The sequence below is a fragment of the Malaya genurostris genome, chromosome 2, assembly GCF_030247185.1.
Source record: "Malaya genurostris strain Urasoe2022 chromosome 2, Malgen_1.1, whole genome shotgun sequence".
In the NCBI taxonomy this organism is placed as follows: Eukaryota; Metazoa; Arthropoda; class Insecta; order Diptera; family Culicidae; genus Malaya; species Malaya genurostris.
Genome location: NC_080571.1, coordinates 10965559 through 10991572, shown reverse-complemented (window position 1 = coordinate 10991572; position 26014 = coordinate 10965559). Strand labels below are relative to the sequence as shown.

At 36.3% G+C, this 26014-nt stretch overlaps 1 protein-coding gene across 2 annotated transcripts in view; it reads left to right on the top strand.

The window, feature by feature from the left end:
• LOC131432753 (long-chain fatty acid transport protein 4) overlaps positions 1-26014 on the top strand; it is a 90435-nt gene that overhangs the window by 60669 nt on the left and 3752 nt on the right. The window contains exons 1-2 of one of the 2 annotated variants that reach the window (XM_058599252.1): positions 3590-4428; positions 13796-14151. In XM_058599252.1, coding sequence (XP_058455235.1) covers positions 14036-14151 — 116 coding nt within the window. In that variant the 5' untranslated portion in view covers positions 3590-4428; positions 13796-14035. Of the gene's footprint in view, positions 1-3589; positions 4429-13795; positions 14152-26014 lie in introns of those variants that run through there. The other variant, XM_058599250.1, reaches the window with a different exon arrangement.

Sequence of the window (26014 nt, the reverse complement as noted above, 5' to 3'; positions counted from 1 at the left end):
TAGACACAACTTATACAAAAGTTATATGCACATAGTTCAAATAAGCGGCAAATAGAAAATGATTCTATCGCAATTATCAACTGCCCGAATAGAATCGGATCGCGAAACGAGAATAAGCGACCGTTTGTTGCTTCAGAGAGAATCCCCATAGCAGCGTGCTAACCTTGATTTTCAAACAGATCATCGAGATAAATTCACTCTCGCACTCTTGTCTTATCTATGTTAAATGAGCCATGCCAGGTTTTAGTTGCTGCGATGATATCCGTCTCTCTTTGATGGCACTGATTGAATCGTGTGAAGAGTTGCTAGTGAGGGTTCTTTGATACGATAAAAGCCATCCTTGCCCGTCGGTGTATTAATGTACTCTCATTGATCATTTACATCAAACATAAAACGATATTTTGTTTTCCAAAGCAAAGCCGATAGAATGAAAATTTGACTTCTAAGTCGGGACTCGAACCCGTCTAATGAAATCGTCCTGCCAATTGAACTACTCTATGTGTGATGAAATACAAATCTGGTGTCGCTTATAAATGTTCGATATTGTCATCTCATCATTATTTTACCAGTTTGTTTTCCTACTCATAAAAAGCTTATGACAAATCACATCGAATGAAGTGAATCAAATCATTAGAACATTTTTCTATAAATCGGTGATAATATGGGCAGAACAACGCATATCTGTGAAAATATGTATAGCTTTAAGGGTTGAGGATAGTACGTTTAAAAGCCTGTTCGCACTATACCGGGACTACCGGGACGGGACCATCCGGGACTATCCGGGACGTTTATTTTTTTTCATCGGCGATGACTAAGCTACCGGCATGTGTAGGTATTGGAATCCCGGATCCGGGATAAAATCCATTTGGTTGCCGCCGATATTCCTCGCCGAGTTTTTCGCACCGTCGGCGCTGGAAAAAACTCGGCGAGGAATATCGGTGCCAACCAAATGGATTTTATCCCGGATCCGGGATTCCAATACCTACACATGCCGGTAGCTTAGTCATCGCCGATGAGGAAAAAAAATCGTCCCGGATGGTCCCGTCCCGGTATAGTGCGAACAGGCTTTAAGACGTATAATTTTGGAATACTTTCCCTTTTCAAATCAAATTTTTCATTGAAACGGTGATGAATGTTGAAAACTCTACCTGATAATGTCTTTAAAATTTTGTTGAGAATATTGTGTAAAATTTTCAAAATGATTCATTAAGTTTACCGCTCGAGATGTATTTTTTCTGACTGAAGAACTGCTGAAAATTGCAACGCTTGGAGTGGCACACCTCCACTCGTTCATCTAATATCTCAACTTTAAAGGATTATATCATAAATCTACTGTGATGAAGTCTAGATAACTTAGTTTAGATAAGACGTATTAGTAGTCGCATTAAAAATTAGGTTTCATATTTTTCTGTGAAATACAGTCAGTTTCAATGCGTCCGCCATTTTATCCGCTTTAATTTCCTGATAAGGAGTGTATCGAAAATATGCTATCCACATACATTTGTGTTGTACGCATGTATTTGTGATGGTTTTTTTATGCTCAGATCACAGCATGCTGTGCGTTTGGCTGTCAGCTTTCGTTTGTTTATTTGTTTGTGCGGTTGAAATTCTGCATTTTCAAAATGTCGCGTATTGAAAAGGAAGTGAAAATTAAGGTTCTGGACACATATTTAAGTGAGAAGGGTATTACGAAGCGGTTTGGAATTCATCATGCCAGTGTTAAAATCATCATTAATAAGTTTGGGGAACACTATTCTTTGGATGAGCTACCAGTAAGAGGCAGAAAACCCGGTTCTTTCAACCCGAAACTGAACCAGAAAGTGGTAGCTCTAATCATGAAGAACAAATCAATGTCGATTCGTGATTTGGCCAAAAAAGCAGGAACGAGTGTCGGAATGATCCAGCGTATCCGCAGAGGCGAAATCACCTGAAGACCTCCAAGAAGCAGAAAATATCGAAACAAAGTGTAGAACAGAAGAAGCGAGCAGAGCCCGGAAATTTTATTCGCGTCTTTTGCAGTGTCCGGATGCATGCGTTTTGATGGACGATGAGACTTATGTAAAGGAGAACTCGAAAACGCTTCCAGGTCCACAATACTTTACCGTCGTCGTTGGGGAGAATGTGAGCGATGCGGACAGGTCGATTCAAGTGGACAAATTCGGTCGAAAGGTACTGGTATGGCAAGCAATATGTTCCTGTGGTTTGAAGTCAACCATTTTTTACACTATCGGAACTATAAATGCAGAAATCTATCGATCTGAGTGTCTCCAGAAGAGATTACTGCATTTATATAAGAAGCATAGTACACCTCAACTGTTTTGGCCGGATTTAGCGTCGGCTCACTATGCCAAAACCACTCTCAATTGGCTTGCGGAAAAGGATATAAATTTCGTTGAGAAAAATATCAATCCACCAAATTGCCCTCAGCTTCGACCATCGAACGTTACTGGGCAATCGTGAAGAGGGTCTTCAAGAAGACTGGTAAGGCAGCTGGGAACATGCAGGAGTTCAAAAAACTGGTCTCAAGCGTCCAAAAAATGCGGTGCAACTTGTCCGGAACTTGATGAAGAGCGTTCGATCAAAAGTTCGAAAATTCGTGAAGGAATAACTTAAATTTCATCCGGTTTTCATTATGCTCAAGTTTAACCTCGTACAATAAAGGATCCATTTTTAGTTTGAATAAAATATAGTTTTTTATCATAATTTGAAAGAAAATTTTGTGGATAGCTTGTTTTCCATACATTTCATAGCGTTCGGAAAAGGAGAGGAGAGAAGCGAAATAAAATCGACTCAACAAGGTTTCCAAACACACAGATGCAAAGGGAATTGAGGGAACCACGTAGTCAATTCAGAATCTATACGCGACCCTCAGGCTTTAAATATCTTTTCTAGATGAAGGAACTCTATGAACCAGATGTTTATCTGTGCTACTGTCATCTCTGTTTTCAAGTTCAACCATCCTGTTTCGCGATTCATAATGTTTCCAAATTGGTTCCAGAATGCTTTAACTTGGTTTTTGTAAGATGTAAATCCGTAAGCTCTTGTTTGGTTGTACCAATCAACCAAATAATTTATAGCCACTGTCAATAAAAAATATATTGATTAATAAATTTCTGGTTGACGGAGCATGGTTCATTTTCGTCGAACAAACGATTAAGTCTGATGTTCAACCACGGTCAGTTGAGTTAGGTTGCACATGGCCTGAACAATTTACAATTTATTCAACTACACCCTCAGTTTCAAGATGTTTTATATTTCTCTAACAGTTTCTGTGAATGCCAAAGGTATGTTACGAATGTAGTTCCGTTTATTACTCAATAGTCCTAATCGAACTAACGACGCGTTGAACAAAAAAAAAAGCATTTAGCAGTAGAAGTGCTTTTGTATCTCTCTTGCCAGCAAGGTTGATTGGAGATTTGGTTTCGTCACTTGACGTTAGTGGCAAACGAAACCAAAAACCTGAAATAGGTCTGTGCTATGTTATTATGCGCAGATTGGAGCAGAACTTCAAGGCGAAACTGCGTTTCACCGCGCATCAACAAATGAACAAACAAACGAAAGGCCACCGCCGGTTATGAGTTCCATTTGTAAAATTTGTTGCAAGAAGGGGAAAGACGTTTTCTGACAGTCGGTCCGTTATAGTAACTTTTCTCCGGTGGATGTTGTTCGAAAGTCGATTGCTTACCAACAATGAAAATATTGACTAGGGGTTTAAACAATATTGATAGGTTGAAAGAAAAAGTACCTGTAGTATGAGCCACGACTAATATTTAATCACGAAGCGAAAAAGTGATTCGGTGGTTACCATAGGAAAAGAAAGAAAGTGTTTTTCTTTTTGTTATTGAACGCCACCTGAGATCACTCCTGCGGTGAAAAGCAAAAGTGAAACTGGATAGTAATTTGTAATGCAGCAACAGTAGGCTAGGCTGTGCTCACTTCAAAATAAAACAATGCAGTAGTTATAAGCTGTTCGTATAGCAAGCGAAGCCAGCCTGGGAGATTATCAGAACGTAACGAAGTCACTGAACTCGGCTCTACGAATAGTTTATTCCGTGTGACCGGTAGCGGTACACCGGGTGTAATGGCATTCGACAGAGAAACATTCAAGTGAAATCTGCTTGTATCACCGTCGCATGCATAAGACTCTGAGATGCAATTATAAAACAAAACAAAAAACAACACTTTTGTAATTGTAACAACTACAGAATTCGTGCTGCCGACCGTGCCATAATCCAGTGTGACCTACAGACCCGAAATAACCGGATTAAAGCAGACACCGGCAAGGGGCCACTAGCTATGATATTTCGGAATTTCCTGGTCTTTACCCAGCAGCTAAGCGTAAAAAGCAGGTTTGTTTCGTGACGAACAATTCGATCTCTAAGAAACTTTGCCCGGATCTCAGCACGACGTTATGAGATACAGAAGAAGGTTAGTTTGTGTATGGGTAGTAAATGGCTTTCTATTAAATTTCTGTTCCGTTCTCGTTTTTGATCAAATAATACTAATAAATAGTTAATAATATACAATATAAAGTAGACGTAGATTGCTGAGAGAGGGTAATTGCATTTTCCGTAATGATTGATTGATAATTTCGGTAGTTCCGGAAATAGTAGGCAAACAACTTCGCCATGAAAAAAATGGATTTTTTTTGTAATGTACACTGATCTTAATTCTCATTTTCACATTATATGATATTCTAATGATTTTTCACTATTAGCATTTCCATTGATAGTTACAAAGTGTATTCAACATCATGTAAAAATATCTAATATAATCTTATGAAACATAAAACTCTTCGTAACGTTATTTTTACAAGATTTTCATATAACGAATGAAATTTTCAGTCTTGGTCAAATTTATTGGCGCGCCTTATAACCATTACTAGATATCCACACAACATACATTGAAACAATTTATGAAGCGCATATTATATTCATTTCGAATTAATATAGATAGGTTTATCTATACCATATGACTAGTTTCATAAAATTTATTTATAACTTTTGATGGAGGTCATCCCAGTTCTATATAGCAGTTATATATAGATCAAATGATTGCTATTTGATTGAATAAGTGATACATATAAGATTCAAATTAATTAAAATACTGGGATAATGATGCTTAAGGGAAGCAAAAACAATAAAAATAATTGTCTTATCAAAAACTTGTTATATTTTTCGTATGTAAAGAGTTTCATAATGAAAATTTATTTTAATATTTCAAGTACACTTACTTCTTTGGAACAGACAGAGTGATGAGACGTACCGGGTATTTATTTCATAATCCCTTAGGGCATATCCTTGAACAAAATTGAATGAGCTGTCTTGTCAGCGATTTAAAATAACGGAACTTCCTAAAAAAAACTGCCTGGAGCAGTTGATGAATATCGTGGACACAACTCCTTCATCAGCTTCAAGCAGTACGATTCACAACTATTCTTTCGTAAAAATAAACTCCATTATATGTCTAAGTTAAAAAATTATTTCTTGTTATTTTCTTCAGCTTAAGAAAACAGTGTCTCGTTTTCTTCCTTGTTGCAGGTTTGATGTACGCTTCCAGTGACAATTATAAGTTTTCACATGACTTTCATTAAACATAATCAGCATGCGATTAATAGAAAAATGTAATGAATATTAAAATTATATTGGCTTAAGTTTTATCGACTTTTCGCATAACTCGATTAAGGTATTTTTATCAATATCATAAAGATTATGAAGATATAAAATTTATTGAACATCATTTAGATTTTATGTAGAATTCCATTAAAGGTTATAAGTTGTCATATGTCTTTTGTGAAATACCATCTGCGTACGATTCATAAGACATATCCAATAAATATAAATTATGTAACGAGTTAGGTTTCATCGGATTTCTATATACATTATATGGGATATTCTTATAACTTTCATCATGATAACGTTTATTTAGATTTAACGTACACTTTAAATAAAGATTATAAGTTTCCATATAACTTCTGTAAATTATATTGCATATGATTCATATGACAAATCTAATGATTATAAATAGAATTTTCATTTCAGTGTATGTTATCATACATTCAATTTGCAGACGTTTATTATTGATGGTGCTACGATATCAAAACTCAGATTCAAAACTCCTAGAATGTTAGCATCAAAGTGTGCCGAGAGCATTACCGAGTTCTCGACTGTTCTGAACTGGGGAAAAACTAAGAGTAGATCATGCCAGAACTAAATAAAAGTTCTATCGTTTTATAATACGTTAATTCCTGCAGATCATATTCCAAGTTTTCTGAAAAAGTTGTTTGTATTATTCCTGTAGGAACCGTTTGAATTTTTGGAGATCTGAAAAGGGGATGTTGTGGGAATATAAAAAAAAACTGTTTTCATCCACCTAGTGGTGTAATGATGCCTTTCTCATATCAATCATACTATCATATATAATACTGTGGTATTCTTCAAAATAATTTTCTTCGATTCTTAAAAGAATAATCGAAATCAGTTTGTTTGACCGTCTACTGATAAAAACTCAATTGGGGAAGATTTGAGGTCGATTTAGAAAAGTTTTTACGATTTTTCGCCCCTTTCGGTGATCGTAAAAATTTTTAACACACTTTGCACTATATTTCCGGATCCGGAAGATTCAGGAATTACGTATGGGACCACAGGACCATTCATTTGAACCTAAGTTTGAGAAAAGTTAGAAAACATATTTTCATTTTTTTAGCGCTTTTTACCCCATAACTCCGGAACCGAAAGTCGGATCCAAATAATATTCAGGAATTTTGTATGGGACTACAAGACCTTTCATTTGAATCTAAGTTTGTGAAAATCGGTTCAGCTATCTCCGAGAAAAGTTAGTGCAAATACACACATACGCACATACATCTTCTAACACAGACATTTGGCGTACTCGACGAATTGAGTCGAATGGTATATGCCACTCGGCCCTCCGGGTCTCGGTTCAAAAGTCGGTTTTCACAGTGATTGCATAATCTTTCTATATGAGAAAGGCAAAACAACGTATCATTTTCAACGTTATTTCTTCGATGTTTATCACTGTCCGGCGTATATTTCTCAAATGCGAAGGATTGCTAGCTAAATGTCGGTGAGAAAATTGCCCCGCAATTAGACATGTCTCCATTTGTATTTCAATGAAAATGGATCATAGCGTAACAAACAGAACTTTGTTGTTTCTTTACGTTTCGTCTCCGACTCGTCAGTGCATAACAGTTTCTGTTGAACTGTTATGCAACCTAGTAGTTCAATATAAACCGAATTTTATTGCTGATTATTTTGTTTCGGATTTGCACGTTTCAGTGTAAGATTATATCAGAACGCTCTTCAGGATCCATTTCAGGATCTAAGAAGAGGCGATTTGTTGAGTTTTTACTGTATTCAAGACCCAGCAGGGCATTTTTCTTACTTTATCATGTAATCAGGTGCTTTCGATTGCACTGTTGTCAATAAAGACTGCCCCAGAAAGTGTGGATGCATCTAGTTTTCAGTGATACAATAATAATCCAATAATCCAAGACTTATTGATGTTTTATATACTGTTAATATTAGACAAGCACAACTTACTAGTATTCTTGACAGTCGCTATATCACGATTTTAAGCTAGCTGGTGAACCTTCTTGCGAGCGTTTTTCATTAGATTCGGAGCAGACTTCTTGACAATATGTTTTGGTGATTTTTTTTCTTCTAAATGTTGAACGGTTAAGACTTCCGAGAGATGTTTTCAAAAATTTTTCTTCGTCAATGCCCAATAGCCTTCAATTGGTTGAATTTGTGTTGGTTTCATGTCTTTTGGAACGAAGGTAGCATTTTTAATGGTGTACCCTTATATCGTAGATTTCGATAAAATTTACGATCTGGTCAGGAGACACTGGGATCCTTGTGGTTTCGAATTATCTGAGAATGTCATTTTTGTTTACATTCCTTAATGTTTTTTGCGCTGTTCAACGAAGTAGTTCTGATGAAGGATTTATAAATCGTTCCGTAGCTACCAATAGCATGTCAGATCATAGTTTTCTTACAAAATTTATCAATTTTCATCGATGTTTGGGAGCGATTTGATATTTGTTATTCCCGAACTGTATACACACAGAGAAATGAAGCATGTTTAAAAAATTAAACTGTTAGTAGATTTTTAAATTTGATTTATGATGAATTCTAACTATAATATGATTGTTCTTAACAATTTTTCCTTTCAACATCAACAATGTTCTCTGTTTGATTTGAAACAAAATTTTGGTGTAGTCAAATGAAAAAGTATTTTTTTTTTGCTGATTCTATTGTTGAAATAAAGTAACTATTTATTACATGTCAACCAAAGTTGAGTTGATGTTATCGCCAATGTCTATGTTGATTCAATTCTGTTGTACCTTTATATCTAGAAAAAATTGGTTCAATTTATTTTTTATCTTTTTTGTGTTTAGATACAACAAAGACTGATATTTAAATGTACAATATTAAGTTTATGTCTTATAAACCAGAGCAATTTTTTCCGCGTGAATAAACAGCGTTTTTTCTCCCTCGGATAGAGTTTGTGCGCGTTTTGAATGTAAAATTTGATATGCTTGTAGGTTTTGAACAATCATACGCTTGGATTGATTTATTTATTATTTGATTGCAGATCTTGACCGGACTGATGAAGCACCAAAACATTGGATACTAATTAAAATACCTGGGCTTCATTGTAGTTTGTGAATAATGGTTAAGAATTTGAAAACGAGCATAAATCGAAATAAAGTAATATAAAAAATTACCTTGCAAATTATTAAAAAAAAATCATTTGTCTTAAAAACAAACAAAAATATGTAATTATAACAAACATAAGCGTTAATTGAAATAGCTAAATTTAAATTCATTTATTTCAACTAAATAGTTTGTGAATTAAATGCGCTAAAAATAATTAACTTAAACTAGAGTTCGTTCATTTTAAACAAATTTTTCCAATTGAATTTATCTGTAATGTTGTTTGTTTGACAAGTAAAATCTATGTTATTTTTATCAAAATATTGATTGAAACAAACTAACTAATAAAATTATTCGTTGTGTAAAACCCAAATTTGGTTCTTTATACAATATTTTTCTATGTGTGTAATTTAGTGACTCCGACAATGATTTGTAATAGAATTTCACGTAGGTTTCGTTTCCCAGCGAACGACCGTAACTAGGTCAAAGCCGGGTATAAATAAACGATATAAATAAATAACATAGGTTTCGACATCCATAATCAAACAGTTCGAATTAACATCAAGCCTTGCATCGTACAACTTTTTAACTCGGAACCTAATCGATGCTACTTTATGAGAAAGTTTCTTTCTTTCTCATGAAATCACTGTGAAAATCTACTTTCCAACCGAGGCCTGTGTGTATATATGTAACAAAAATATGTACTCACTTTTCTCGAAGATAACTGAAGCGACTTTCTAAAACTTAGATTCAAATTAAACTATTATGATTCCATAGTCATCCCGATCCGACTTTCGGTTCCAAAGATACAGAATGATATGCATAAAAAATGGCACAAACATTTACTTTTTTTTCAGTAATGATTGAACCGAATTTCACCAATTTAGATTCAAATGAAAGATTTTATGGTTCCATAGTCGGCTATTGAATTTCATTTGAATCCAACTTCCGGTTCTAGAGTTTATAAAAATAGTTAGAAATTAAGGAAAAAATGTGGTCTCAATTTTATCGGAAACGGTTTAACCGATTTTCATATACTGAAATTTAAATGAAAGTTTTTTGAAAATTTCTAGAACATTTAAACCGGATCCGAATTCCGATTCCGACACTAATGCGCGATAAGTCGAAAATTTTCAATTTCATGAATATTTTTTCACAATCGATGTTAAAAAACAGGTACAAATCCCGTAAAACTAACCGATAAATTCTTCTAGTTTAAAGAACATGTTAGTTTGTAGGTATATAAAAATAATTCGGAACTACTGGTCTTCCGTTTTCTGTTCCGGAAGCACCGAAAGTAGTGAAAAAAACTCCAAAAGTAAAACTCATTTTGATTTCACAGCTATACTTGAACCGATTTTCACTAATCTTGATTTAAATTAATGCCCTCACTGTATCCGAGGCTACTGTGAAATTTCATCCGGATCCGACTTTCGGTTCCGTAATTACAGGGCGATGAGTAGCAAAACATTCGAACCGTCATTTAAAATGACGATTCAAAATCGCTGGTACGGAAGAAGAAAACACAACACGCTTTTACGAATGATGCACATGGCGTGCTTTGTTCAATTTCATACACGCTATATAGAAAACAAAAACCAACACTGAAGTTTGGGCTTAAAAACACAACTGAGTCAATCAGCACCGTAAAATCATGACCAGGAATTTTCAAGCACGTTGAATAAACCAGAATCACGGCGCACTCGTTTCCGATTCCAATTCTAGAAGCACCGCAAATTCAATTGGCCAAAATGGAACTCAGTCTATTCTCTCAGAGATGGTTTGATCGATTTTCACCAATGTAATGTTTTCAAGTAGAAGGTTTACTGGCTCCATACCGGAATCCGTAGTTTTGATTTTATCGTTTGAAGGTGCGGTTTCTAGAAAATACGCTTCAAAATTTGGACTCTTCAAAGGAATTGTTTGGTGCGAATAAATTTAAAGAACTATATCTTCGATTATATTCATAGCTCGACTTTGAAACTTTGCAATTACGTTCTTAGATAACGTATCTATTGACTAAAACAAATAAATAAAAAATCTGTTTTCATGGACAATAAACGATAATTGAAGAATAATAATCGATTCGTTGTACACGAATTATTCACATACAACAATCAAGCCTGGTATTATAATTGGTATCCAATGATTCAATGCTCCATCAGTCTGGTCGTGATCCCTGCATCAAATAGAAAAAAATGTTACATGCCGTTATCAAAAATATTATTAATTATCAATACATACGCTTAAATAATTGAATCTCCCCTAGGAAATGAAAGAAGCATACAAAATTTCACTTATCAAACGCGAACAAACTTTACCCCGGAAGAAAAACAAAATCCCGGGTTTATTCGGGCGGAAAGAAATTGCTCTGGTTTCTATGAAATGAAAATAATATGGGACATTGAAACAGTAAACTTATGGCGTTTTCGTTTTTAATTTGCACTACACCGGTGCAGTGCTACACTGAGGCATGAATAAACGAACAAAAATGACGAAAACATAAACAGTAACCATTGACTACAATACACGATTCCATTGCACAGAGCTACACCAAACTTTTGATGAGTGCTACACCAGTGGTATCGGTGCAGAAAAAGTGTAGCACTGGTGTAGTGCAATTGGTAAAAACGAACGGTTTCAGTGCAGCTTTCGCTACACCAGTGTAGTGCAATTTAAAAACGAAAACGACATTAGTTATATAAAATAAATAGTTAGTTTAGTTCAACAATAAAATCAGCCGGAACAAAGATTTTTTTTCATTTGACCCATATTCAGAGATTCCAGATATTTTAAGAGAAAAGCTGTACTACCCTGTATAAAAAATCTATAATTATCTGTATTCACTAATAAAATGAGATTTCTACAATGAAATTATGTTGAACGCTAAACTTAACAGATTATGGTTAAAGAATGAGAGTTTCAATGAGCATTTATTTTTCATATCTTCGTAGTTCACAAAAATATGTAAAAACGAATTTTAATATGAATGGTTTTTCAACCATAATTAAAGTTGACCTAATATGCAACTTCAAGTCAGGTCAGGTCGCAGACAGAATAAACGCGAGAAGCTGAACCGCGCTGGTGGATGACATTAGCAGACCAAACGTGGGGTATGCTTCCCTTTTTTGGTCTGCTAATGTCAGCAAGCCAAAGAGGTCCTCTTAGAGTGCAAGCGATAAATCTGCTCAGCTTTCCCTCTGACAAGGTCCTTTTAATTTACTGTAAGCGCATTACTCGCTTTGGTCAGCGCCAAGTTTGGCGCTGCTTTCTCGTGCTCACTCTGTCTAAATGTTTTTTTTTTGTGTTGATCATCAAATATCTGTACACAAATTTTCACTTCAATATGTGATTTGTCCGTTGATTAATAAACTTTCATCTCGTCACTGCAACCAAATATTGAAGATAGCTCTGACGAAAAGCGTTCAATTTTTCTTCATAACTTCTTGTGAAATCTGTATGAATCTGTATTAAGTTAAGGGAATCTGTATAAAATCTGTATTCTGTATTAGATCTGTATGATGTTGTAAAAAACTGTATAACACAGATAAATCTGTATAAATGGCATCCCTGCCCATATTCTAGCTAGAAATGAACTGAAAAGTTGGCATCACTGGGAGTGCGATGCGGTATAGTTAACTTTTTTTGTTGAAATAGTTATTTTGAGTGACAGTGCAGGTGTGGCAAGTGTGTGTTTAGTAGTGAGAGTGCTATTTATTGAATAATATTGATCCGCGAAACTTAAGATGCTAAAGGAGCGAAAACTGAGAATTTAGCGCCCCAAATTTCAACGATGTCAACCTGTTAACCGATCGAAGCGCCGTCTGCATGTCATTGTCGGTGTTGTCGGATTTCTATGGAATGTGTGAAAGTTTACAAGTCGATCGTGTCATTCAGACTGAAGGTCTAGGGTTTGTTCTATTCGCGAGTGTTTTTATTTTATTATTTCAGTGATCGTGTTTCATCTCGCGTTGTCGACAGCAGAGTGAGTGGGAGAAAAGGGATACTGGTGAGATCGTTCCTTGGAGATATTTTATATTTTCCTTATTTATTATATTTCTCCTGAGTATCAAATATCAGGTTTTGTTGAGATCATATTGTTTACCAAAACATATCCGGATCTCTTTCCTTCCCTACTAACAAATCTCCTATCCCGTGATGCTCGTGGAGATACAGTGGTACCCGCGGTCTCTAGAAACAACGAGTATCGGACTAACATTCCTTCCTTTCCCTCAGTAGCACAGCCTTTGGTAGTAGTCAGCATCGTTAATGACCATTTAATAAAAAGTTAGGAGTGAGTGGGTATGCACAGTGAAAATGATTTGCTTCTCCCAAGCTACATTTTCTTGGTTCATTGTACATTTCCGTCAATCACGAAGTGCAACTACGGGCGATCTACTTCAGCTCAACTTGACCCATATTCTAGCTAGAAATTTTAAACAATCGAATTCAGAAAAGAAACTTACTCTTTAGTTGTATTACGGTTGCGAGTGGTTCCGTGGTCAAAGAAGCAACATTTCACTACACCGATAAAAATTTGCACGATCGATTCATACGTAAACAGCACTTCAATTTAATATGCTTTTCATTTCAATCCATAACCAAAGGGATTTGTTTTAAGATTTTATGTGCAAATTCACTATTTTCATTGCATTTTTATTTATTTTCCACTTAGCTTCAATGTGTTTTTCCTTTGGACGTGATGTGTTTTCCCATTAAATCGAACTACATGTGTCAAACACTTCATTTCATTTTTTTAATTTCTGAAATTCATATAGAATCTAGAGGTAACGATATATCTTATCATTTTGACGTGCATTTGAGATAAATGTAGCATGATATCAACACTCATTTTATGAGTTAATTGCATGTGTTCTACAAGTAGCGATAATTCAGATGCTTTGCACGCGATGCTAGTGTGCAAATTATTTTCAGTGTACAATTTTTTGCAGTAGAGTTTTGCACATTTTGGAAGGTAACGCGTAATGACGGAGCAGTCACATTAAAAAGCTCCCGTTAAGCGGCAACCGACGCAGCAGGCCGTAATAAGCTTTTAAGTTTATTCCGATGCACTCCGATGTCCTAAAAAGTTGTTTTTTCTTCTCTTTTAATTGCAGTCATCCGTCATCGACATAGAAAAGGGACAGGTGGAAACTGAAAATGGCAAATCGCGCTATCTCTCATCGCCGGCGACGTCACCAGCGTTTTCAGCAGAAACGATAGACGCAACGAGGGCTACTACCCCGAGCGGCAGTCCACATTCAACCAGCGACCGCGTCGGATTGGTGTTTCTGTACGTGATTCAGTTCGTGTGTTTTGGTGCTTCGATCGCGGGCATAGTTCTCATCTGGTACTACATGGGTTGGGAGTTCGGATTACCAGCGATCCTGATCGCATTGCTGGCCGTACTGATTGCCAGTGGAAAATGGCGCTGGCTGTACATCGCGGCCGTGACGGTGCCGCGTGACGCAAAGTGAGTGTAGTGATTGTGTTTCAAATTGACTAGCCCCCCCTACAAGAAAAACCGTCATTATTCAGGTTGACGGTACATCTCCGAAGAACCTTGAGTTGTGAAACTAAGCGGGTTTTTTTTTTCATTTGCTTTTCTCGCTACTTCACTGCATCAACTATTAAGATCGTAGACCATCGAGACGTAGCCTACTACAACGTTTTTTTTTGTTGTTGCAATGTTACATGGATTGAAACAGAAACCGGTTTCGTTTCTTCACCACTCAATGAACTGATACTCATTATTCGACATGGTGTGTAACATTGAACTAGAGGATATTATCTGCACGAGGCTACCAGAGAGAAGATATTCGCTCGTTCAATGTGAGACCCCTCGATAGCAACTAGTAAACTGTTGACCTGAGAGTGAATCAATATGCGCCGAGATCGAAAAGTGCTGTTTCGGAACGGCGAATAATTAGCCTTTCCGAGCAATTGCGATCAGTAAGTGCTGCGTCCGACAATACATGGAAGTCGCGACAGAAACAACAACAACAACAACAACAACCGAAAGTCGTTTGTTCGGTTATTATGCAAGGCTGTTTTCACGGACCTACTTAGTAGGGTAGTATGTGTCTTACAAACAACACGAAGAAACTTCGCATTAATGGGGTTTTAATGAAACAACCGTAGCTAAGCTGCGAAGAATTAATAGAAAGCAGGGGTTTCGATGGTTTGTATCGATATTAATTGCGGTGAATTTTGGATGCAAAGCAAAAATTAACACCGTCATTGTCTATTCAATTCAATATTTTATGTTTGTCATGCCTCAAAAAGTACCAATCTTCTTGGGTCAGAACAGATAATCTGAAAATAGTATTTTGTTTTCAAATCATTCTGAATGCTCAGAGTAACACGATCGCAGACGTGTATGACGTGCTTTTCTGGCGTCGTCTGTCTATCGTTGTTGCGTGCTTTGTGTTTGGAACTAACCGAAACCTGTTGCATACTAAACATGCACGTTTTTCCATGTGATAACGCACTTTGTTGCTGCAGGTCGTAGGAATGTTTGGGAAGTTGAACGAGTCTAGAACGTGTTTTTGGAACTGCATTAATAAATACTATCCGCAGCGAGGAGCTTCTCGCTAATGCTTAAATTCGAAACTTCATGTAATAACATGATGATGTGAATCAAAATCTTATCCGTTGGAATGCATTACAGAAAACCCCCGCTCAAGCAAAGCACTCGAGAGCTTCATCCATAGCCTGCTCATTTAACCCACAGCCTGCTGATAAACTTTAACCAAATGATTTTTGAAATTCTGTCATATTAATAGCGGGTAGATAAGACTGGACTTTCGGTACGGATTTCTAATCTCTCGGTTCATCGATCACAGCAGTGATGGCGATAAAGCTTTCCTAGACGTCTGCTGTAAAACTGAACGTAAACAGTATATTGCTTTCGAATATTGCTGCAAACTGGTTTGCATTCGATGACTTCGTCTAGTTTATTTGCCTTCCAATATCAGCCTGCGCTGCCCATACTTGCATATCAGTCCCATATGGAAAATCAGCATGTCGAGAAAAAGACTTTTAAAATTCTATTTTAGATTTTTTTGATTGATTGTGCTACCTAATGCTAAATCATGATATTATTACATGAAATATCGATTATACATCTCTGCTATTCCAAATTTGCACTAAACTGCATTTGGACTGATATGCGGGTACTTTGCATATGGGACAGACATGAGTTGATATTTTTTTCACATTTTACTGAACAAACCCTCAACTTTTATTGCATTTTTTGAAAGTATATTGTGATTGCATTCCTCAAGCTAACTCAATATTGGCGAAAATCGATATGGGACTGATATGCGAGTATGGGCAGTGCATTAGCTGATCGAAACTATTCTGTTTTAGGTTACGCATGGTCGATCGTGTCTATTTGGTTACGTAGGTACGGTTATGGAACTAGTCAGGGAGTGTGAATGCGTTTCAATAGGTTCGATTAGGGCCACGCATTGTGAAGTATTCACACAAAGTTGGCGTTACCATTTTATCTTCATCCAACGAAAGACATATCAAAAAAAGATTCTGCAATGAGATAGCCAAATTGAAAACTTGCTAGAAGAAATAAACTCCAGACACTGTATTCGATCAAACCTTCTTCAACCACGTTGCAGAATGCATTATTCAATAACCAAAAATTGGTCGTTCATCGTTTATTTGATCGCGATTACGTTAGACTGTAATAAAGATAACAATTGCATTTTTGTTTCATGCATTCATAAATATTCTCATTAGGTTGTGAAAAATTTAAGAGATAACCTTGCTGGTTTTGCAGTACTAGATAACTATAAGGTTAAAAATTGAGGTTTTCAAATCTTGGTCGGGAACTGTTTATGTCGGAAAAGTAAAAATTAAAATTTTACAAAATATTCATGATTCTCAAAGAGCCACAAATATTTTCTTGTCGTCCCAAATCTTTTACTTCATTTCTCGGTTAATTTTTCAAAAGGGCGTATAAGCAAGTGACAGTTTCTCTTTGTTTACTTTCTCTTCTATTAATTACCAAGCGGTTTCCACGTTTATCACTCAACTCTTTGCATGAAATGATACCCGAAACTTTCGACTTTCAAACAGAAAAGTGTTATATCAAAGAAAATCTTTTTAATCACATCACAATAATCGAAAGAGAGAGTGATTAAAGAGAAACTGTTCCTTGCTTATACGCCCTTTTGAAAAATAAACCAAGATTTAGTAAAATAAATAAAATTGACATATGAAGCTATACCTTACTGTAGTCCTACAACCAATAAACCGCATGTGGCTCGCAAGCCAAAAGGTTGGGATAAAAGGGACTGCTTTGGCGTAAGCAGCTTACGAAGTTTATGAATAGCGCAATTGAACGTTCTCGCGACGCAACTGAATAAACTTCAAAGCAGCTTCTAGAATACATTTTTCAGCTTCTATGCAGTGAGAAAGTTCCCGTGAAACTTGTTCGGTACTTTCAAGTTACCAAAAGCTCTTTTTAAGCAACAAGAAAGACGATGTTTTTTAGTAATTATGGAACTTTAGGTTGCTTGGATGAAAACCCCTAGGTGGGGTGAAAATAACCGCCAGAACGCACTACAGTCGCAAGGAAAGAAATGTCAAATTTCAGCTCGATACAGCCATTTGTTCTGTTTTGACAGCTGATTGCTGTTCCGAGGGGTGAAACGACAAAGGGAACTGAAGAAAAGTTACTTTAATATTGTAGGGCTGGAATATTTCGGATGAAGTCCGATGCAGAAGAATGTCAAAAATATAAATGAAGTGAAGTTGGCTGAGCGGAAAGTGAAGGTGCTCAGGGTAACAGATACCACAAGAACTAGAACTGAAGTCACTCGTCATATTTGGACGAGATTCTGCTGATGAAAAATTTTTCTAGCCGCTGGGTACCATTGTTCACTCCGGATCAACAACACAAACGCGAGCGCACTTCAGAAGCGTGTTCGGTCCGGCCGAATCGAGTAAACTTTCGGAGTTGATAGGTTTACGAATGCCACTAAGAAACTCTTTCTCAGTATTCCCGCTGTTGTTTTTTTTTCGTGAATACGACTTACTTTACTATGGGGCACCTTTTCAAAATTAGTCATATGGAAGAATGGGTAGAACTTATTCGTGAATATCTCGACTTGTATTAATGGTAGCAACATAATTCTTTCACTATTTCATCAAAAATATGATCAGGAATTTAGGATAATATTTTGAACAATGTGAGATAACCTCAAACAACTCAAAAATTAAGTTTTCTCAAAATTTGAAAACAACGCGGAAAACTCTTTACTTTCGCTATGGTTTTTCGCGCAAGGACGACGATTTTGGGGTAGTCAGGCACATATCTTCTACTGAACATTGTAAAAGGGAAACCGTGGTCAAAAATCGATCATTTCTTTTTACGCGTTGGATGGAAGCAGACGTCGGGGCGAGAAGACGCATCCAAACAGCGGCATCAGAGAGCGCACCTTCTGTGTGGTTAAAAACCTCAAACGCTCAGGTCGTAGTTCTCATTTGCGTTCCGGTCGTCAAGGCGAGAAGACGCATTAAACCAGTTTTGCATCAATTGGCACTGCGGAGTGGATGTGTCGGTTTGTTCGCAAAACTAGTTTCAATGCAAGCAAGAACGATTACATCAGACAACAGAGCTGCTGGTCGTTTGCATTGGAGAGAAAGAAAACGAGAAACGAAAAGTGGACATTATATAAAATCAGCCGTTTTAATGGCTCTAAACGTTATCTAAAGAGCTATTAAGATAACTAGGTATCGAAGGTAAAAATCATCAGTTTAGTGAAAATCCAAAATAATTTGATTTGCTACGTGCACTTTTCGCTGTGGGAAAATCGTTCGAGAAAAATGTTCCGAACTGTGCTAAATATCGTAGAGAATTCCACAATTTGATCCTTCTAAAAGGCAGAAATGAATCATGTACAGCATCTTGATAGTATATTTCAATAAAATATGCAAATCCGAAATGAGATAATGGACGTCAAAAATCTTTCAAAATTCTAGTAATGAAAAGGGGAAAAGTTTCACAATTCATACAATCGATCAACTATCAATTTGAATTCGTATAAAATATAAAGAAATATACAGATCTGAAAACAGTTTTCGATTCGATTAACTGCTAAGTTCTCATAGCCAAGCTTTAGATTTCTGAACGATATACTGGTAGCAATCTTTTTTGACGGATAGAACTCTCTGTGTTAAGAACGTCTCGATAACGTCTTCGAATTTCACGAACTTATCTGGTGTGCAACAAGGTAGTAACCTAAGCCCATTGTTATTTATCTTATTTTTCAACGATGTGATGTTAAGAATTGTCGTGTCGTTTCATCGTATCAAAAAAATCAATTATCTTTGAGTACTGCATTGATGGTACAATCCTCCAAAGAGCTGACCGGATCAGTGATCTTGGTGTACAGCTAGATCAAAAACTGACACGGTTGTAATCGCAAAAGCTGATCGACTAATGGATTTCATATCTAAAATTGCAAAAAAAAATTCACAGATCCGAACTGCTGTTATACTGTTCGTATCTGTTGCTTGTCTTATCAGTCGACGTGAACCAATAACCGGAATGATTTGAACCTTCCGACAGTCGAGGAGTTTTGCGAGTTTGGAAAACCGTCATTCCGGTTTATTTCATGTATCAAGTCACGTATTAAGTTGACTGTTTTAGTGCATAGCTTTAAGTATAAAACTTGAAGAAACTGTAGATAGCAGTTAGATGGAATTTAAATAAAAAAAAATTCCCTAATTATAAAACAACTTTTTCTAATTGAAATTAAAAATTAAACTAAAGCTATCAAGAACTAATTTGAAACCCTTTCCATTCCGAATTTCATTAAGGGCTGAGGCCAGTGTGTTTTAGGGTGATTTAGAGGGCTATTTTCACGCTTCCAATCTGATTTTCTTAGAAACGGTAACGAATATCAAAAAACCCAATTGACAATCACTTAGACATTTAGTTAGATTATTCTGCGAAAATTTCAGAACAATTCATTGACATTAACGCTCGGGAGAGTCTTTTTTCTGAAGGAAGAATTGTATTGCTGAAAACGCCGTCTTTCAACTTGTTCATTGAATATCTCGCCTTCCAAAGCATGGATCAATAATCTATCCTGACAATGTCTAGATAATATAATTTAGATACGATTAGTGCATAAAAACATATATGTTGTCGCGATAAAAATGAAGTGAAAGTTATTTTTGTGAAGGTAAATCGATTTCTATGGCGGCGCCATTTTTTCTGCTCCGACACATGAGAGAAAAATAAAATCGGCCCAAAAAGCTGCCAAACAAGCGGTAGCTTCATTGGTTTTTATGTGATGCGGTCAAACTCGAGAGTCATTTTGCATCATTTGCCCTTAAGGGCTGAGGACAGTACCGTAAAGTGGTAGGTTTTGTGCTATTTTCCCGTTTCAAATTAAATTTTCTTGGAAACGGTGCAGAATATCGAAAAACCCACCTGACAATGACTTCGAAATTTAGTTGAAAATATTTTGTGAAATTTTCAGAATGACTCATTGAGTTTAGCGGTCGTGTTGTATTTTTTTCTGATTGAAGAACTGCTGAAAATTGGAACGCTCGGAAATGCATACCTCTACTTGTTCATCGAATATCTCGGCTTTGAAAGCTTGAATCATAAATCTACCGTGACAAAGTCTAGATAATTTAGTTTAGATGCGATTAGTACATCAAAATATGTATGTTATCGCGATAAAAATAAAGTCTTGTATTTTTCTGTGAAACAATGTCAGTTTCAATGCATCCGCCATTTTTTTCGCTTTGGTTTCCTAATAGCATTCTGAAAAAGGAGAGAGAAATAAAATTGGCTCGACAAGGCTGCCAAACACACAGACATTCAATCTTTGTGAAAGTTAAATATTTTTTCATTGTTCATTGGAATTCATGTAATGTCCAACCCATACGATAGATTAATGTGATACAACTTCTCATCAAAATAATAAAATGTATGCTGCAACTAGGTACAGTTTGCTCATATACGAGAGAGTACAAGAGAAATACGATGCGCAAACGGAAATTGAGCGAGCCACGTGGTCGATTTAAAACTCAACACGCGACCCTCTGTCCTCAGACCTTAAGGTCTGAGCCCAGTAGGTCGCGTAAAACCACGTGGCTCGCTGTGCGTATTACATTTCTCTCCATGCTCTCTCGCAAATGTGGGAAATGACTCTCGATGTGGCAGGGTTGCCAAGAAAGTTTGACTACATCACATAAAATCCAAGAAAGCTACCGCTTGTTTCGCAGCCTTCATGAGCCGATTTTATTTCTCTCTCATGTTTCGTTACGTTGCCAGGGAACTAAAATGGCGCCGACATAGAAATCGACTTACCTCCACAAAAATGACTTTCACTTAATTTTCATCGTGACAACATATATGTTTTTATGCACTAATCGCATCTAAATTATATTATCTAGACATTGTCAGAATAGAATTTTGGATCCATGCTTTTGAAGGCGAGATATTCAATGAACAAGTTGAAAGTTTCAGTTTTCTGCTATGCAATTCTTCCTTCAGAAAAAAAGACTTTCCCGACCGCTAAAGTCAATTAATCATTCTGAAATTTTCACAGAAAAATCTAAACTAATTTTCTAAGAGATTGTCAATTGGGTTTTTTTCATATTCGTCGCCGTTTCTGAGAAAATCAGATTTGAAGCGTGAAAATAGCTCTTTAAAACGCCCTAAAACACACTGGCCTCAGCCCTTAAAACTTGCATTTCATCCAAACACGCATAATGCATAGCTTGCTGCCAAAGAGCGAGTGTCACGCGTAACGACGACCAGCGCGTGCGAGCTAATTACACCACATCAAAGCAAACCTGTCAGAGCAACGAAACTTTTTCAAAAGCTTTAACAGATCGGCTGAAAAGTTCGTATCGTTTCTATGAGAGGGCGCCACTAGAATTAAATCCATACCATTTTCAATTAGTACCATCCTTCAAAAGATACGTGTATGAATTTGACAGCTGCCTGATTATTAGTTTGTGAGATATTGCATTTTTAATGGAGGTTCTTTTGTTATTGTGAAAAAAATGGAAAAAAAGGAATTTCGTGTGTTGATGAAACACTACTTTTTGATGAAAAAAAGTGCCGCCGATACCAAAAAATGGCTTGATGAGTTTTATCCAGACTCTGCACCGGGCGAAGCAACAATTCGTAAGTGGTTTGCAAAATTTCGTGCTGGTCATATGAGCACCGAAGACGATGAACGCAGTGGACGTCCAAAAGAGGCTGTTACCGATGAAAACGTGAAAAAAAACCACAAAATGATTTTCAATGACCGTAAAGTGAAGTTGATCGAGACTACCTTGAAAAGGGAAAAACCATCAACAGTGACTATTATATAGCGTTATTAGAGCGTTTGAAGGGAGAAATTTAAAAAAAACGGCCTCATTTGAAGAAGAAAAAAGTTTTGTTTCATCAAGACAATGCACCGTGTCACAAGTCGATGAAAACCATGCTGAAATTGAACGAATTGGGCTTCGAATTGCTCCCTCATCCACCGTATTCTTCAGATTTGGCCCCCAGTGACTTTTTCCTGTTCTCAGACCTCAAGAGAATGCTCACTGGTAAAAAATTTAGAAGCAATGAAGAGGTAATCGCTGAAACTGAGGCCTATTTTGAGGCAAAGGACAAATCGTACTACAAAAATTGTATCGAAAAGTTGGAAGATCGCTATAATCGCTGTATCGCCTCTGATGGCAATTATTTTGAATAATAAAAACGAATTTTGGCAAAAAAATGTGTGTTTCTATTAAACGATACGAACTTTTCAGCCGAACTGTTACGTGATGCTTGCTGTGGTAGCAACATTCATCCGGCATGTTTAATGTGAGACTGAAGTATTAGTAATAATTTCACTAATATTTATGTTCTGTCACAGTTTCGCTTATGCATATGATGTTTTATCCATTCATTAAGCATTAAGCGTGGAAATATTTCCTATCCGTAGGAGAAATATTATTACTAATCCAAACAAGTTGACTGAACTTCGTTGAATTCACATCACTATATAGATAATAAAGATGTGGTCCACATCAACAAAAAGGCTGGTAAATCGGATAGGTTTCCTCTTTCATCGTGAAGCTGATTAGGGGAGTTATGCATCAGCCACCACCGTATTGCTTTAATCTGATAATTTCAGCTCATCATTTTTTGTCGCTCTCTTCAGAACTCTTTGAATGGTACAACATTTGATTTAGATGAGGAAAAACTACTGGACATTGTTTTCCGCCAATAAGGAACAGAAGTGTTTGTAGGGTAGAGCAAATAACAAATGGGTTGAAGATAGTTGAGAAAGTAAGTCTGGTTATGCGAGTATTCTCGGTAGTACAAGTATAGATCGAATAAACATTACAATCTCTTTCCCTCGTGCAGTAAGAATTCCGAACGCTTGGTGAAGTAACACATGGATCAATAAGTCCCGAGACTAGCAATGGAAACAACTATTTTTTTGCAAAATTATTTTTTATTCATCAACATAATTTCCTTTTAGGGTGATACAATGGTTCCAACGTTTTTCCAATTTTTCAATACCATGTATATAAAAAAAATTTAGCTTTCGCTTCAAAATAAGCTTCAGTTTCAGCGATGACCGCCTCATTTGAGCCAAATCTTTTTCCCTGGAGCATTTTTTTAAGATCAGCAAAGAGCCAGTAGTCACTGGGGGCTAAATCTGGCGAGTATGGGGTTGGTTGGGGGGTCAGATCAAAGCCCAATTCGTTCAATTTCGCCATTGTTTTCATCGACTGTTTTTGTTCCATCGAAAGCAATCGCGGCACCCACTTGGAAAAAAACCTTTTTCATGCTCAATTTTTCATGAAGGATAGTAAATACACTTCCATATGATATCTGTGTCATCTCAGCAATCTCACAGAGCTTCACTTTACGATCTTTCGTTATAATTTTTGTCACTTCACTCACATTTTTCGGTGTAACGGCTTCCACAGGTTTACCCGAGCGTTCCGCGTCATTTGTGTCGGTACGACCACGTTGAAACTCGGCGAACCACCGACGAATCGTTGCTTTTGATGGACAAGAGTCCGGATAACATTTTTCAATCCATTGTTTCGCTTGCACGGTGTTTTTACCCATTAAAAAACAATGTTTTATCAAAACACGAAACTCGTTTTTTTCATTTTTTAAACAAACTACAAAACGACTTTACTCCAACCTCGATAACTCAGCTGTTTCTGGTCGGATCGACTTAAAATTTTGACCCGTTTCAAGCAAAGGTTAGTACTCTAGAAAGACGTGGTTACTGGTTTACTACGAGCGCCATCTCTGCTTTAGTCTCGAGACCTATTGATCCATGTGTTAGAGTGACGACATCTCATCTGTCATGTTGGCAGCAACTCAAAACATTAAATCCGAAATGTTGGCAGTTTCGAGAGCTTTTTATTTTATTTGACAGCTCTCGTCAGCCTCTACTCACCTTCACGCGACGTCAGAATTTCCGAATTCAATGATCGAATATTATTGTTGGGTTAAACTTTAGATTTCAAATTAGTTCCAGGCTCATCTTTGTCATATTTCAATGCACTATGGTCCGAAACGGGAAATTAGCGTGACAAAAATGTTTTCACTATTAAATATTAGTTTTTTGTAGTTGGTGTCTTCACAAAAGTTGTTTGTAATCAAATGGCGCTTCTTTTGATGAAAAAAATTACTAGGGTGGTCCTCATTTATATTGAAATCAGAAATCTAACTTTCTTAATTGAACTCAAAAATGATTTTGTCGTACAATAAAGTTGCAGGAAATTTTATTTTGAGCAATTTTGCTTAAAAAAGCACCTCTCTAGCTCTACATTTGATCGAGTTACATTAATTTTCCCGAGTAAAAGTAGGGTGGCTCCCAAAAAATCACTTTTTTGTTCTAAGTTTTTTGTGGAACGTTCTATCGAAAAGTTATCTTTTGAAGAGTTGTTGAACTAATCATTGCGCACAATTTGGCTCAACTAAGCTTTTTCATATGAGCTACCAGTAAAAAGTTATGATTGTTTATTCATCAAAAACTAGTCAAGCTTCAAATATCAATATTTATTAGATGCCAGATCGATAAAAATGTATCCTATGCGGTTCCTGAAAAATCATAATACAAGTAAAAATTTAAGAGAAAATTGGAAGGGTGTTATTTTTTTGACTTAGGGCAACGGCTCCCTATTTCATCTGAGCTCCTATATCCATCTCATCCCTTCACCTCATAACTTTGAACATGAATAAAATTTTACAACCTACCGGAAGCAAACTGTGAAATGTTTTAAAGTGATTTGAAAAGCTATTGTCACACTTTCCTATTGAAAGAAATGGTTTTAAATTCTTCGGTGATCGTTTTTTTCATATAAAATAAACTCACTTTTCAATTTAGGACACATTTTCATCTCAAGATTTACAGTTCGTAATGTTTCTGAACATCTACTAATCGATTCGTCTCAAAACATGATCACTATTTCGCACAATTACACTACCATTGAATGCTGGATGACTTCATAATTAGTTATGTTCACTTGCCACTTGTTTAGTTAACTATTAAAAACTTCAAAATTTACCCGACAAGCAATAAAAGTCTTCAAAAATATGAGATGAAAGTTTTTCACTTAGTTCACTTGATTGCGCTTTGTTTTCATCTCATTTGGTTTCGCAAAGTTGCCAAGTTATCTCATAATGTTACAAAACAAAAATTGTTTTTCTTCTTCAAAATCTCATCAAAAAGTATGTTTTTTGGTATCCGTGACATTAGTTTAATTATATTATTGATATTAATATTTCAATAAAACTGTTTCTGCTTCGAATATTACCAGAAAGAACGTGTTAAATACTAATGAAATAACCATTGTGGCAAATCTAGTAGCACTGGTTTCATTCCTCTATACGCCAACATAACGCTGTGAAGTGTGTGTGTGTTCCATCGGCTGTGCACGGAGATGCCAGGTAATTTCATAGAAAATATGTATTACTTTGCATAGAAAGTCTATATCTGTTCTATCTGTTTTCACTAATAAAATGATGTTAAATGATAGTTCTTTAGATCTCCGTAAGTTATTGCCCCATTAATTAGATAATTCAACGAGTAAATTTTTTACCAATAATAATAATGTGGAAAAATCCTTGTGGGTACGGTTGTATCGTTTGAGTTGTATATCTGGCAGCGGTAAGGCAGTCGGTCACCAGAATGTCTGCAAGCCATATTTTTCCAGCTGGCAGCGTTTAGTCAGCCATCTGGCAGCCATGCTAATGCGGGTGGGAGTGTAATAGTGGAATATTTTGTTTTGATTGCTGTCGCCATTGCTAATTTATAGGATGAATAAAAGATCAACGA